General features: G+C 35.7%; 1 protein-coding gene across 2 annotated transcripts; it reads right to left on the reverse strand.

Moving 5' to 3' along the window:
• Window positions 1-4,861: 4,861 nt before the first annotated feature.
• LOC137966355 (probable serine/threonine-protein kinase PBL11) lies at window positions 4,862-8,763 on the reverse strand. Of its 2 annotated transcripts, none has more exons than XM_068812942.1 (5): window positions 8,537-8,763; window positions 6,989-7,665; window positions 6,603-6,860; window positions 5,852-5,971; window positions 4,862-5,579 (listed from the first exon to the last, which is right to left on the reverse strand). In XM_068812942.1, the coding sequence occupies exons 2-5, from the start codon at window positions 7,613-7,615 to the stop codon at window positions 4,950-4,952; spliced, it is 1,635 nt and encodes a 544-aa protein (XP_068669043.1). In that variant the 5' UTR covers window positions 7,616-7,665; window positions 8,537-8,763; the 3' UTR covers window positions 4,862-4,949. The 2 variants fall into 2 exon arrangements, with proteins under 2 accessions (XP_068669043.1, XP_068669044.1); XM_068812943.1 differs by having other exon boundaries at window positions 8,513-8,763.
• Window positions 8,764-16,318: the final 7,555 nt, after the last annotated feature.

Genomic DNA, 16,318 nt, shown 5'->3' on the forward strand with positions numbered 1-16,318 from the left:
TAGATAGATATAAAATTAATTCCAGTGATGCTAAGTGAATGGAAGTCTTGAATTTGAAAAATAATAATTTAAATATAAAAAGTAATTAAAACTTCTATCACTTTTTGAAGCAAGAATTCTTAGCTCCTAGAGATAGAAACAATGAGTGGGAGACTTAAAATCTCAAATCTAGTACTTGGGAACTATTGAGAATTACAAGAGATCTTTGAAAATTTTGTGTGGAGCTATTGTTTAGGCTTAAAAAAGATTTGGGTAATTATAGGACAAAATGCCAATTCAAAAAATTAGTCGTTGCTTAAAATCAATCTTGCTCTTAGCTTTCGTAAAATATCAGTGAAAAAAAATCCAAAAAATTATAAAATATACTTAATAAATTCTATTAGTGTTGAATAATAAAACACATATTCCAGCTTGTAGTTTCTCTTGGATGAAATGACAATCAATCTCAATGTGCTTGGTTCTTTCATAGAAAACTGAATTTGATGTAATATGTATGACAGGTTGATTGTCACAGTGGAGTTTCATTGAAGTATAATTATGGAACCAAGTTCTGAGAGAAGAGGTATTACTGATAATATTTCACTTACTACATGTGTCATAGCTCTATACTCAACTTCAGTGTGAGAGCGAACAACCACATTTTGCTTCTTACTCCTCTGAGTCACCAAGTCACTAAGTTACCACTGACTAGAGTACAATAACTTGAGATAGGTTTCCTGTCATCTGGAAAGGTAGCCCAATCAACATCAACAAGACCTTCATTGTCGACATGACCATGGAATTCATATAGAAGACCTTGTTTAGGAGATTTCTTTAAATGTTAAAGTATTCTCTCTAAAGTTTGCCAGTGAGATATTTGAGGCTTATGCATATACTGACTAAGAATACTTATAACAAAAGATATGTTAGGTCTAATAATAGTGAGATCAAATTTTCTACAAGCCTTTGAACTTTCCACATCAACTTCTTGTCCAGAACCAATACTTAGTTTAACATTAGTGTCCATAGGAGTACTTATTGGTCGAGATCCAAGCATCTCTGTCTCTTTAAGCAAATCAAGTGCATACTTCCTCTGGGATAAAATAATAACATACCTGGATTTAAGCACCTCAATTCCAAAGAAGTATTTCAGTAGACCTATGTCTTTGGTTTGTAATTCTCTACACTACCCATCTTTCACTTGTTGAATTCCAACTGGATCATTTTCTACCAAGATAATATCATCTACATATACCACCATGAGTATTATCCTTTGTTGCTATGTTTCACAAAGATGAGTGATGCATAACACACTTAGTAAAGTCAAGTTGAAGCACTACCTTGCTGAATTTGTCTGACCATGCTCTTAATGATTGTTTTAGCATATATAAATATTTTTTTATATTTACATACTAACTCCCTGTAAACCACAAACTCAGGTGGTTAATCTATGTATACTTATTCTTGGAGGTCTCCATTGAGGAATGCATTCATAACATCAAGTTGATGAAGATTCCAACCAAAATTTGTAGCAAGGGAGATAAGAATACGTACTGACTTCAATTTGGCTACTAAAGATAATGTTTCTTCATAGTCAACACTATCACACTGAGTATAACCTTTAACCACTAATCTTGCCTTTAATCTTTCAATAATTCTATTGGCATTATTCTTTACACCCATTTTTATCCCATAGGTTTTTTATGCTCGGAAATTCTCAACACAACTTTCTACACTAATTGAGGAATATAAACCGAAAGAAAGAGCATCAAGGAAGGAACAACAATTAGGAGATAACTGATGAGAAGACATATAATTGGGCAATGGGTGAGAATTGGAAGGTTTTCGAGTGCAAGATCTAGATTCTTTACGAATAGCAATTGGTCGTCAAATATAGGACAAAATGGAACTAGAGCAATAGGAGTACTAACCTCATGTGGATCAACAAACAACACAAGTGGGTGATCAACCAGAGGAACAGGAGTCTCTGGAACACTTGGTGGCTGCATACATGTGGCTTATGGTAGAGGATCCTCTAGTGGCACAATTGGGTTGGGCATACCTACAGGTGAAGACAACTCGAGAAAACCATTGTGGGAGGAACAAAACGATTGATCCACAATGAATGTAACATCAACTGAGATAAATAGATTTTGAAGTGATGAACTATATCAAACTGTTAAAATAGAACAGAGAGAGGAGAAGAGAGCAAGGAGAAGAGAGGAGAAGAGAGCAAGGAGAGGAAAAGAGAGGGGATGAATGTGAGAGAACTAGGGTTTCAAGAGGGGAATGGTGAGAGCACCATTTTGAGCTCTCCCCCTAATACATGAGTAAAGAAAAGGTACTTAAGTTATTATATAATCACATTTTGTGCCACTCATTCACTTAATTACATATAATGTTACTATCTTCTATAATACTCCCCGTCAAGTTGATGAGATAACATAAAAAATTCCCAACTTGGAATATGTCTCTAATAGGGATTTTTCAACAATAACCTTTGTAAAGATGTTTGCAAGTTGATTCTTGGATGGGATGTACTGTATGGATATCACACCAATTTGTAATTTTCACTAACAAAGTGACAATTTATCTCAATATGTTACATTCCTTCATGAAACACTGGATTAGTTGTAATGTGAATAGTGGCTTGATTATCACAATGAAACTGCATGAGTTTAGTTATAGAGAAGCCCAACTCAGTCATGAAGGATTTGAATCACAATAGCTCACTTATTACATGTGCCATAGATATGTACTTATCTTCTACACTTGACATTGCCACCACGTTTTGTTTCTTGCTTCTCCATATAACTAAATTTCCTCCAATCGTGGCACAATAGCTAGAGGTGGATTTCCTATCATCTAGAGAACCAACTTAGTCTGCATCTACAAAACCCTCAATATTAGTATGTCCGTGGCATTTAAATAATAAGTCTTCGTCCTAGATTTTCTTTAAGTATAACAAAATCCTTTCCAATGCTATCCAATGAGTTTGTTGAGGTCAATACATGAATTGAATGATAACACTTCCTGAGTAGGATATACTCGGTCTTGTAGCCATAAGATAAATAAATTTTCCATGTAAACTCCAACACCTCAACTAGGTGATTATTCATACCACAAAAAGTACACTTCCTTTGTTGGCCAATGGTAGAGGAATTAGGGCTGGTTTCACTACCTCTTCTTGCTCTACCTTCACTATATGATCTGACGCCTCTTCCTCTGCCACCTCTTACTTTTCCTCTACCATAAGTGTTACTCCCTCTTCCTTGGGAGAACAATGCAAAATTCTCAACTTGATCAGCTAGAGTAGTAGATACCTTAATTGGTGTCCTAAGCATTGTTGCATATACATAATTAAAGGAGGGTTTGGCTAAAGAGTTGAGTACGTATTTTTTGCAACATCTAAGTAAGATTGTAAATTAGCAAAGTATAAGATAAATACAAAATCTTCCCTCTGTTTTGCTTGAATTGCAATGTCAATTGAATATGGTTGAGCAACTATCCATTCTTAAAGTAAACCTCAGAACCTAGTAAAAATATTTGTCAAATGACACTCCTGTGTGTAGGGGTGGCATGACTAGTAAATAAGGAGAACTTTTATAGAGATGACATAAAATTATAGTTAAGCAAACAGGTGTATGTCTTCTTATGTCTTTTTCCTTTTGAAGCATATCTTCAAATTAACACATTGACATATAGCATGGTCAATCTTGTTTGAGTTTGATCGATCATCTAGAATGTAGTATGGCAGAATATATAAAGTAGGATTGATTACACAAAATATTGCCAAGAATAGATTATAAAACATAATTGATCATCCACTATAGCATGATGAATCATACAGAACATTGCATAGCCATCTCTTCAAAACATGATCAATCAATCAAAATGGTTTGATTGATCAATGAGTTTTTTGAAAGTTTGAAACTTATTCATTGATACATTGATTAATCAATAGGCTTGGGAACCTTAAAAAATATAGTCGTCATACATGGTTGATTGATCACACTTTTTCATTGATCAATCAATACTTTTTGTAACTTTTTGGAAACGAGCAAAAAATGGTTAGTTTAGCTAGAAATCTTATAAATAGGCTCTCAAACTCATTAGAGAGAATTAATTGAGCATTTATCAGCAAACTAAATATACCAAATAAAGTAGTTACAAAGGCTTTTACACTTGAAATTCCAATATATCCTCTTTGAGACAAAAAAGTCTGATTTCCACAAAAATTATTTATCTTCTCTCAAATCACTTGGCATTGCTAGCTATTTCAAACTCCATTAGATTTCCTCTAGTGCTCAAAGGATTCAAAGTTTGGATCTCTCTAGGAGAAGGTTGTCTCTCCTATAAGAAAGATGTAAGTTTTCTTTTTACTGATGTACTTTCAATTTCTTATCTTAGATTCTAGAACCTCAATCTAGAAGGGAAGATCATACAAGAAGAACTAGAATCTATTTGTAGAAGATCTTTTGAGAGAGATTTGTCTTGTGTAATTGGGTATTATACTTGGTTTAAAAAGAGCCAAAATTTCTTTTGCATGTAAATTTCAGCTGAAAGAGCTTATTGGAAAAATTTCAAGAACAAAAATTATTCTCCTAGTGAACTTTCCCTTTCTAAGACCCCTGGGCTCTGCTTATTTGAATAAAAACCTCTGTTTCCTTGTTTAAACTATTTGATTTCGTTATGTAAAGTAAGAATAAACCCTATCTGGTCATCTGGTAAACTCAAATATGCCAAGAAACACACCAAAACACACCATATTCATCTCGCAGAGATCTGACGAATGCTATTAAAAACGAGCTTACACTCTTCTTATCTACAGAAGGCCATCGTCTCCTCTATAAACTCCTTACGAGGGATGGAGATGGGAGAGTGAAGAAACTAATCTTTATCTTTCATATGGTAAATCATAAAAGACAACAAAAAATTAATAATTTAAAAAATACATTTACTATCCACAATCAAAATCCTTCAACCCCTGGTCTCCGCAGCCGTGGAGGTGATATTTTCTGTGTATCATGTGTTCGATTCTCTTCTATTGAAGCTGTTGATGAACATGTTCGTGGAGGAAGCAGTGCAGCCCCCGAAGTTCTGGCTGGAGAAATTGATGGTCTCAATCTGGGAGGTGGTGAAAGTGAAAAACTCATTCTTGGCGGAGGAGTAATGACCCCATTCAGACTGGGAGACCTCAACATTTGTTTACCAGCAACTGTCCTTGGTTCTTGGAGAGGAAAACGACACGAGTACTTCATGTCCTGGATGTTCTCAAGAGATTCAACAATGCTTCTCATTGTCGGTCTATCAGATGGGTCCTTTTGCAGGCATTTTTGAGCTATGTCTGCTACAGCTCGAGCAGCTTTGGTGGGGAATCTTCCTTTAAGACGTGGATCCATGATGAGAGAGAGGCGGGAATCATCTGCCAGAAATGGGCGGCTCCCCTTAATAAGATTTCGCTCCTCCTTTGGGTGCCGAGTATCGAGATGCCTTCGACCAGTAAGGAGTTCAAGAAGAACAATCCCAAAACACCAGACATTGCTCTTGGGGGTGAGTAATCCTCTTTCTGTAGTTTCTTCTGGAAGGTTAGCAGAGACCTGAATTTGGAGAGATAAAGGAATACTTAGATCAATCAGAGCACAAAATGATTCAATACAAAAGAAAACAGAAAATCAACTTGAATTTGTACAAAAGTAATAGCCACAAATTGGATTCAAAGAAATTATAAAGCCTGAAATACCACAGCTTAGGCAGTTAGCACACATTTCTATTCAAAAGCAGTTCCTTGCTATTTATTGTAGAATGAGTTCAGGGAATAAAAAGAAAGATAGCAGTATCCATAAAGACTATGTTTACTAAAAGCACTTACTGTTAAAGTATTTGAGGCATTCACATCAGGGCAAACATGAACACAGCCATAACCCGAAAGCTTTGCGGTAAAATCTTTGTCCACCTGTATATTTGCAGTTGAGAACTCATAGAACATAGCCTGTTGGAAGAAACAGCATTAAGAGTTAACTTTTACAGCTGAATGGAAAAGTACTACTTTAAACAGTTAAAGTCAGCCGCCCAATTATACGAAAATTTTAGTCAAAGTTAAGAGGTCTCTTCCTAACTAACAAGTATAAGATCTTTTCAATCCTAAACAATGAGGGGCTATTCTTCCACATACAATTCTTGTTATAAGACAACTAGTTTAATATGTGGAACACATGTATAACTATAAATTGGTCAACAATTTTTCATATTAACATTCCCCCTCATATCCAGGCCTAAATTGACAACCTGGATCGAGACGTGGAGAACAGACTCAAGAGGCCATAGAGAGGCATGGGTTTGTTATAATAGCATGTTAAAGTCAGTTGGTTCCTCCAAAAATTGACCAGCCAAACTTAGGAGGCCAGTTTGCGACTAATAAACATGGGATCTTTTCTATCCCAAATTAATATGGGACTACTCTCCCACAACACAACTCTTGCTCTCAGACAACTAACCAAAGACAGAGAGCACTTGTGCAACCAACTATTGGTGGACCTTTTTAAACCATCAACATGAAAAAACAAAAAAGGAAGGCATGATCCTAAACTCCTTTTGAACAGAGACAAGTTCAAGTGAAATACCTGGAAAGGCCCTTCTTCATGCAAAAAGACAAGACCTTGGGCAGCACCGAGAGCCAATTTTGTCCGTGCATGCCAATCGATAGGTAGCCCATCAGAACGTCCACACAGTAGTCGATCTAAGCTTCCATGGAAAAGCCTCTCATACACTAACATTCGCTGGTCCGAACCTTCTCGTGCATGATAACCAATCAATTTACATAGTTGGGGATGTTGCAATGACGCAACTGCATTTATCTCATTGACAAATTCTTTCATACTCTGCACAAACATCCAACGACAGGGGATTTATATCTTTCAAGAACAGTCAATCAACAAACACCTAAGATGCTGACTTATTGTTTATGGTAATTAGCAACGATTCCTGATCATATTATATTATATCTTACCTGAATTTGAGCACCAGGAAGAAGGCGGGTAACTGTGGCTTCAAGCTTCTTAACACCAGATGCTTCATCTCCAAATGAAGCTTTATAGAATGTCGAAGAAAGACCTTCTGACATGCATCTCTCTGGTGAGAAATGCTGGCAAGCAGCAGCAATTTCATCATACGAGAAATTTCGAAGGCCACCTAAAGGAGGAAGTGGCAGGGGGCCAGAGGCAAAAATGGGCCCACTGGCATTGGACTTGAAGCTTCCAAAGTTCTTCAAAGCACTTTGAGGAGATGGAAGAGGGAGAGGTTGTGGGCTTGAAAGCCTTTGATCCTTTGCTGGTCCACCTCGACCCTTGGAATCCTCTTGTTCATCATATTCCCCTGCAGATAGGGCATCTCGCTCCGCCACATGGAGGCTGGATGGAGCGGATAGTGCACGTGTCCGACTTGTTGCCCGTATGCTTGGTTGCACTGGTTTAGCAGTTCTAGTTCGGAAGCTTGGAGGAGCGGACTGAAGGGAAGGGCTCTGTATTTGTGGTTCAGGAAGTACAGTGGGTGATGCTTCGAGGGGTTTGTTTGGTTTGATAGAGGTGGGTTGCTCATTCTTCTTCTTTTTGCTCTTCAAGACTGTGAAGCAACGCATTTTTTATGGGGTTTTGGCTTGAGTTTATTCTTTTAATATCCAATTTACTCCTGCAAGGACAGAACAAAGGAAACAAATTGTTAAATGCTTCAGAATATGCTGATGAGAACATAGAGAGAAAAAAGATGCATGTGTTGCAAGGGGGCCAATATTCTAAATTAGGCATGCCAGGTGATAAAACAACTAGAGGTGGCAGGGCCTTTAAGCGTTAAAAACAGTAAGCAAAAGCTGAGTAGTAGAGGTTAACAAAGGAGAACAAGACGTGTTCAAGCTACCCCATGTTAGAGCTCGGTTCCGTTTGCAAAAGGGACCCCAAAATTGGATCCAACTTTTCCAATTTCAGATCTAAGAATATATGATACCACAGTAACTGTGAAAATCTACGAAAAAATAAATTTAAAAAAAACCTAAAAAATGTCAGTTTAAAAAGTAATGCTAACAAGAATAAACCAACGTTCCAAAAATCTGATTCTTTGAGAAATCATGCACAAAATGAAATTCTGAGAGTATCATAAGCACTTCAAGTCAACTAAACCGGTTCAGAAGTTGAGAAAAAAAAAAAAAGGTCACTACGATTTTATTTGAAACCAAATATCACCTCTATCTTTTTAAAGTTAGAACCACAAAAACTAGATGTATTCATGACTCCCCACAGGAAAATCCCTTATTTGCCAATTACCAAAAAAAACCGACTAAAATCTCAATCTAGAATCCAGAGCTAGAATACCATCCCAAAAATCATCATCAGAAGAAAGTAAAATTTCACAAACCAAAAACACGAAACGAGATACAAAAAAACAAGGATGACTAATCAACCGATAACCAGCCCTTGAAAAGACGAATGCATAAATAATTATAACTCAAACAGAAAGAATGAAAAAAAAAAAAAAAACCAACCCTCAGAAAACAGTATATCTCCACCTGGTATCAAGAAATCCGATCCACGACTCAACTGAAATCCGCAAAGTTCCACCATAAACCTGCAAACGCCGCTCCCAGAAATCCCCTTATTCCAAACCGAAGACGGAGAGATTTCAAAACCCGCACCACATAATCCGGTGGAAATTCAGACCGAAGGAAACCCTAGTCGAAGTCAATGCAAGGAAAGAGTCGAAAAACAAGAAACGCAGACAGAATGGCGCAGCCCGAAGAGACGAAAGGTGAGAAGAGGAGCGGCAGTCAAACCAAACATTTAAAAAGAAAAAAAGCACCACCAACAGAAACCGTTTCTTTCTTTATTCCTCCTTTCCAACTTTCCCCCCTCTTCTTCCAACAAAATAACATCAAATGCCATCCCCCGCTTTTCAAACAAAACTAACACACTCTCAAGGGGAATGGCATATTCGTGATTAAATCAACACTTTAGCCTTTTTTAATTCCATGAAGTGCCTCGTATGAAGTGACAATCCAGTCAAAGGTGAGAAAAAGTATTTTAAAGAAGTTTAAGTGTAGTCAAAGAAAAGGATCATGATAAGTTTTGACTGGATCATAGCCGTCAGATCACAGATTTCAGAGACGAAATCGGTGGTCAAATCTCAGTGGGTCCGTAGGTGATGTCGACTGCCGTGGGGATTAAGACTTGACGGACGAAATCATTCCTTCCTGATATTTTCTTCTCATCTTAACGAGTTTGGATTTCGAAAATTTATAATGTGAAAAGCCACAATTTGAACTTTCTAGTCGTTTCCATCTTGGCCCATTTATGGTTGTCTTGAGCCTTTGTATTACACATTTGTGATGGGACTTATGAATATTCCAAAGTCATATCAATTGCTCATGGTTTAATTTTGTTATGGTTGTCAAGGCAGCTAGGGCTTTGTGAATGGGCTCTATAGTTTTTGTTGTATTAGCTAGATACTTAATATTTACTATCAAAATAATCACTATGTTATATATTTAAATCTTGTAGGGGGCAACTTATGAAAAGGGCTAGTCGGTGGCAAAGTAAAAAATCATCACAAAAGTGAAAAAGGTTACTTGATCCAAAGCAGAAGGTATCATAGAGTGGGATATTGTGGACATCATTTAAGGGCTTACTTTTTAATGTTACTTCACCTTTGAAACTTTTGGTGTATTGGCTAACTATCTAAAAAATCGAGTAGTCTAAGATTGTTACAATCTACTTTTTTTTGTCGTCCTAACCTTGATACTCAATTGGCCTTTGGACTACCTAGATGTCACAAAAATGTGTTTTGCATGGGGATTTGTGATAAATTATGAGTTTTTATTGAGTAAGACTGAACTCATTATGTTTGCCATGTTAAGAAGTGTATACATGGTTGAAATAGGTATCTCACTCATGGTTATCCAAATTACACCTTGTGCTACTACAATTTGGATTTGGTCAAGGGCCTTTTGATCAGTCCTTCCTTCGCCAACAAGGTAAGTTTCTTATTTTGGTTCTCATCTATGCATCAATTTTACTTTTATTGAGGTTTCAAGTTAATATTGGGACAACATTTTAGCATGAAAGACATTTTGTCCTTTCCATGCTTTATTGGTATTAAAGTTCATCGAACTTTCTCTACAATTCAATTATGCCAACATAATATGCCATAGATTTACTTAATTGATCGTGTGCCTTCTTGTAAGCTTGTATCTATACCCTTTGCCTTAAACTACAATTTCTCTCATATACCAAATACTCTTGTTGATTCTCCTAATCAATACTATGGTCTAGTAGGTGCAATACAATACCTTACATTGGTTCGACATGATATTTCCTTCTTGGTCAATCGGGTCTATTAGTTTATGAGCTCTCCTCGTCGGCAATGTTTTGAAGCTCGTAAGTGCATTTTGTGGTATATGAGAGGGACAATGACTTATGGACTTAGTTTATGTGCTTTTGATAACAACAACATTGATTTGAGCTAGTTGGTTGGATATTTGGCTTCTAATTGGGCTAATGATCCTAACATTCATCATTCTCTGAGTGGGTTTTTGCATATAGCATGGTGATAGCCTTATCTCCTAGCAGAATCATAAACAATTTATTGTTGCTTGTTCAAACTGAGAGGCAAAATATCAAGCCCTCACTACTACTATTACCAAATTGGGGATGTATCATCAATTGTTCAATTTTATACTTGGTTCCTCTAATTATTCAATTATGCTTTATGATAAATGTAGTGCCTTGGGTCTCACTGTTGACCAAGCATTAACCCCCTTCTTGATTTTGATGATAACAAAACTTAATTGAGTTGACAATTGCTAATCTAGTATTTCAGATATTTTTCCATCAAGAGACATCAATTTCAAGGTCTAAAACATTGAATCAATACAAGCTTCTTCCAAAACCTGTGGTACAATGCAAATTTGGAGCCTTATGACATATTTTGCTTTCAAACATGGTTTTAAAAAATTCATACATATATTTTATACATGTTAGAATCACTTTGGATCATTAATTCCCACGCTTGAAAAGTCTACATAGTCAGTTGACAATGGCATGATCGATCAATATGTACCAATGATTGATCAACCAGAAGTGCATATGCCAAAAATATAAAGCATGATCGATCAACCAAGGTCAATTGATTGATCATCCAAAACATGACCAATCTATGCTATCAAGCATGATCGATCAACCCATTTGGACTTATCGATCAATACTATCCAGGCAAAGCCAATTCATGTTGATTAATCAATGAACCTCAGAGAATGATTGATCATACAAAACTTTGCCAGTTAGAGACATAAAGAATGATTCTGTCAGAGTGGTTCCGTCCACTCTTATAGGTGGTAGCTTTCCGCACCTAACAGATCAGTTTGTTGGGTTGTATTGGCTAGCTGCTGTCATGGTATCAGAGTTGGGCACGCCACGTCCTGCGTTCGAATCCCGTGAGAGGCAGTCAAGAATGGGCGGGTTGGGTGTCAGAGTGGTTCCGTCCACTCTTGTAGGCGGTAGTTTTCCGCACCTAATAGATTGGTTTGTTGGGTTGTATTGGCTAGCCGTTGTCAAATTCATCATAATTGCAACACACTGCCAGTAGAAATTCTAATTGATCGATTGTGCTATGTATATTGATCGATCAACTTAAAATTTCAAACCCAACGAAAGATATTGATCAATCAAACCATCAATCAATAAGTCACATTCTGACAAACAAATAGTCTTTACACCCGATTGATCGATCATCCACTTTACACTGATCGATCAATGTAACTCAACTTTTTTGTAAACAGGCAAAACCAACTAGTTTGACTTGGAGAACTTATAAATACCCCTCCAAACCTCCCATTGAGAAATTAATGGGCTTTTGTTGTCATATTTACCTGTATTTATTCTCAATCTATTGAAAATTTTCCCAAAGTATATTTTTGAGATAGTGTGAGCCAAAACCTTACAAAATTTCATTCTCCTTTCTCATATCATCTCCTTGCATGCATTATAGTCAAGCTTCAATATTCTACATTGTGCAACAAAGGCTGGAAGCTTGGATCTCTCAAAGGAGAAATTTTGCTTTCCAATTGAAAAAGATGTAAGTTTTTACCTTTCTTTTGTATTTTTCATTTGTGTAGGTTCATCTAGAACCTAGTTAAATCTAGAGAGAAAAAGCTTTTCTAGAGTTAGAATCTAGCCAATCTCTTGGGGAGATTGAATTATAAATCATGTATTTGAGCATACATGTAGCTTAAAAAAGAGTCAAAAGTTTTTTTTTGTGTGTAATCCAGCTAATAGAGTTAAATTAGTGGAATATCTCAAGCATGGGTTCTTGGCGGTGAATACCAACAGGGGAACATCGATAATAAAATATTTGATGTCAATTCTTGTGGTGCATGAATTTTCAATACTTTACTTTTCATGTTTGCATGATTTATTATTCCATGCCTTAAAGTGTTTTAAAATTGTAATTCTCAATTCAGCCCCCTCTTGAGAAACGGGCTAACACTCTTAGTCAATCATGTCTTACATGACCATTCAAAATTTTTTGAACTACATTACCATTTTGTAAACAAAAAAAAAGGTTGTTTTTGGTACTCTACAACCTCAATGTATTTATATTAAGGGTTAGTTGGCCAATACTGTCATCAACTTGCTGCCTACATGTGACAAACTTCGCATTGATTCCCTTATGTCATCCATGTCTAGTTTGACTTAACATTTTGAGTTGACTTGATGTGTTGAATAGGGTTATCTGTAAAACCTGAATTTACTCCATTTCCCCCAACAATCACTGGGATCCTGAGTGCCACATGACGTTTTTGCCATGTGACTAGACTTAGAATAATTTCTCACCAATTTGTGGATGCGTTATTTGATTTCATGGAATTCATCCATTTGGTGGATGATCATTGGGAGATGGGTGTTGAATCGACACTTTGTCCTATAGACAATACTCAAATTTATTTCAAGTTGATAGTGATGAAAATTGAGACAATTCAGTTAAACTTTTATATGTTAGATGGTCACGTATGGGTTACTAGGCATAAGATCATGCACTAACTTAATGTGACATCATTGTACAATATATTTTGTATAACATATAGAATGAGTGTCCACTTTGATTAGGTAACTGGGCCTCGAGCCCATGATCTTGATCATTTCCTTATCTCATTTCCGTTGCTCTCAAGAATTAACCTGATTTGTGTGAGATATGTGATTCTTTTGGAGTAAAAATTATTGCATAAATACTATAATTACTAACCACATTAATGCAAAGTTGGGAGATTTTATTCCAAAAAAATCATCTCAGGGAAAATCATTATTTTGAGAAATTGAATAAACTGAAAAGTTAATGATTATTATGGATATTGCAATTCCCATAAATAATTTTATAAATGACTATTTGAATTTTTTTTATGAAAATTATTTTAAAAAAATAATTTTATTTAAAATTTATAGGAGGCAGATCTAAAGAACCCCACTTGTTAGGTGTGATATTTGTGTTTAAATTCTTTTATTTGGAGACATCTCATCCAACTACTAAGCTCTATATAAACATATGTTGAGTAGGTCATACAATCTTCCAATACATTCTACCCCATTTCATGAAAAAGGACTTACAATAAAAGAATAACCAAATTCATTTTTTTATAATGTATTTTTTTAAGGCCTCAAAATTTCAAGTAATTTTTTACCTAGGTCTGTAATAAGATATAAGATAGATTGGGAAATTCGAAGACTCATCGAATCCTGCACAACAACAAAGGCTGGCTATGTTTTGCCTCTAGCATGGGAAGCCTAGTTGTGGCTAGCCACTAGCATCAGCAGGTTGGTTGTGGTCAACCACCATTTTTGGCGAAGGAAGAATAGTTTTTAACCGAAATTGGTTTGTTTTTTTAATTCTATACTTGTGCAGAATTTTAATTAATTCATTTAGTTTGATTAATTAAACTAGTTGAGTATATCTTTTAGCTACTAACCTTGCTTCATGTCGAGTAAAGCTGCCATTTGGGTTCTATTTTGATTATTGAAAACCATCTACACCATTGGTTTTTTTCCACTTGGCAAGGAAGTTATCATATATAGCAGCTCTCCACTCTGGATATTTCAGTGTCTCCTGGTCTATCATTATAATGAAGGCCAAAGGCTCTAAGTGAGGAGGGAGTACTAACCTCAAAGTCAAAAGACTAGATAGGTGATTGGCTGGCCAATGGTGAACTGGGGATTGATCTTCAAAGGAAGTATCATCTTCTAAAATAAAGGTCTTATGAAAAGATGGGTGGTAGCAAACATAAGCCTTTTGATCATTTGAATATCCTAGACATATGCATTACAATGCTTTGGGATCAAGTTTATTCTTGCCAGGTGATAGACTATGAGCAAAACAACAACAACCAAATATTCTACTAGGAAGAAGAAATGGTTGACAAGTAGGAAGAAAGAATGAAAAAGGAATTTTGTTGCTAAGAATACTAGAAGGAATATAATTGACAAGGTTACAGGTTGTAAGAACTTCATACAACCAAAACAATTGTGAGAGATTCATTGATATAGTTGACAAGGTAATAGGTTGTAAGAACTGCCTACTAGAAAGAATATAGGTGACAAGGTAGCAGGTTGTAACAAGGCTCGACCAACCTTCAAGAGGTGTCTATTTTGTCTACAACTCTATTTTGTTAAGGAATATAGAAACATAATGCTTGATAAATAATTCTTTTGTGTCTGCTAAAAGACACAAATGGGGAAGATAAATATTCTTTTACATTATCAAAATAAAAATACTTGATTCAAATATGTGAAACACTTTAGAATGGTCTTTCATTAAGTAAAGCCAAACAACTCAAGTATAGAAACATAAGGTTTGATGTATAATTCCTTTATGCTTGCAAAACGGACACGAATGGTGAAGATAAATATTCTTTTATATTATTAGAATAAAAAACTTGATTCAAATATGTGAAAAACTTTAGAAGGATCTTTCATTAAATAAAACCAAGTAACTTGAGTACAATCATCCATAATTAAAAGAAACTAATGAGAATGAGTGAAGTTGGAAACTTGACCTAGACCCTATATATATTAGAATGAAGTGAGAAAAAAATGGTTAGAACAAACTTTGTTTGAGTTTGAGGAAAAAAACTTCTATGATGCTTGGTTAACCCACAGGACTCACAAGGTAAATTCTATATATTTTTAAGAGAAAGAATCAAAGTTTGTAACTTAGGTCATGAGGTATGGCCTAGTCCATTTTGGAACTATATGGCATGTTGGTTTGAGGCTGCTATTGCTGAAAAAATTTATGTATTCAAGTAATGAAGATCTTTTTGTTTATGATCTCTACCCATCATCTGTTTGGTGTTCATGTCCTGAAAAACATAGTAAGTAGGGAAATAGGTCACAATACAATCAAGGGTTTTGTCAATTGATTGACAGACATAAGACTTCAAGGGAATTGTGGAACAAAGAGAACATTGGTTAATGATAAATATGAAGAAGGAAGGGAGGAACCTATATCCTAAAATTGAATTTGAGCCATATTAGAAATAAATCAAATCTATCATAGGACAAGAAGATAAAGAGGAATAATTACCTATTTTTCTAGTAAGGTGTTTAAAAGGACTCGATTCAATAATCTAGGGGTGAAGAACTAGAATATAAAAGTAAAAAGGAATTACTTGTTGTAGGAATAGTGGCAAAGGAGGAGTTTGGCAGTGCAAGCAACATACTCACAAGTCTTCTTCAATGAGACCTTCTATGTAGGAGTTTGTGTGTGTGTTTTGTTTTTCTTTGGTATATGGTGCAATAGCAAGTTGATTAATATTGGCTACTCACCCATGCAATTTATAGCACCTTTCCACTATATGATTTGACATCTCACAAATATGTGCAATTGCGGGTAGTCAAGGAGTCACTTACATTGCCACTACGATGAAAATTACCTCTTCCTCTACCTTGGTCTCTCCTAGTATTACTTTGTCCTATGCCTGGAGAAACCATGGTTGAGGCGTTTGTTGGCCCAACTATCTAAGTTGTCTTGGCTAGGAGCATAAAACCATAGATAATCATCAAAGAACAGTTTTGCAGAAGAGTTGAGGATATGTGACTTGGCCACATCAAGATATGGCTAGAGGTTGGTAAGTAAAATGGCTCTCACTAGTTTTTTTCTTTGTTTTTCTAGAACTAAAAAGTATAGGAGTGTGCCCAACATCCAATTTGAGTCAAATAATTTTATTCTTAACCCAAGAGGTGTTTTCTGTTTGAGCTACCCTTAGAAAGTGAGTAGTTTCTTTGATGTGCCCTAAAATTGGGCTATTTTT

The sequence above is a fragment of the Aristolochia californica genome, unplaced genomic scaffold (assembly GCF_029961685.1).
Source record: "Aristolochia californica isolate CCGP_79_NKW_82.1479 unplaced genomic scaffold, dmAriCali1.0.hap1 SCAF_5, whole genome shotgun sequence".
In the NCBI taxonomy this organism is placed as follows: domain Eukaryota; kingdom Viridiplantae; phylum Streptophyta; class Magnoliopsida; order Piperales; family Aristolochiaceae; genus Aristolochia; species Aristolochia californica.

Bases quoted from the DNA above. Each gene is read 5' to 3' on its own strand.
- LOC137966355 (XM_068812942.1), bottom strand. From the start codon at position 7,615: ATGCGTTGCTTCACAGTCTTGAAGAGCAAAAAGAAGAAGAATGAGCAA. The intron at 6,861-6,988 runs GTAAGATATAAT...ATGTTTGTGCAG, and splicing joins TTCCTGGTGCTCAAATTCAG to AGTATGAAAGAATTTGTCAA. The intron at 5,972-6,602 runs GTATTTCACTTG...TTCTTCCAACAG, and splicing joins ATGAAGAAGGGCCTTTCCAG to GCTATGTTCTATGAGTTCTC.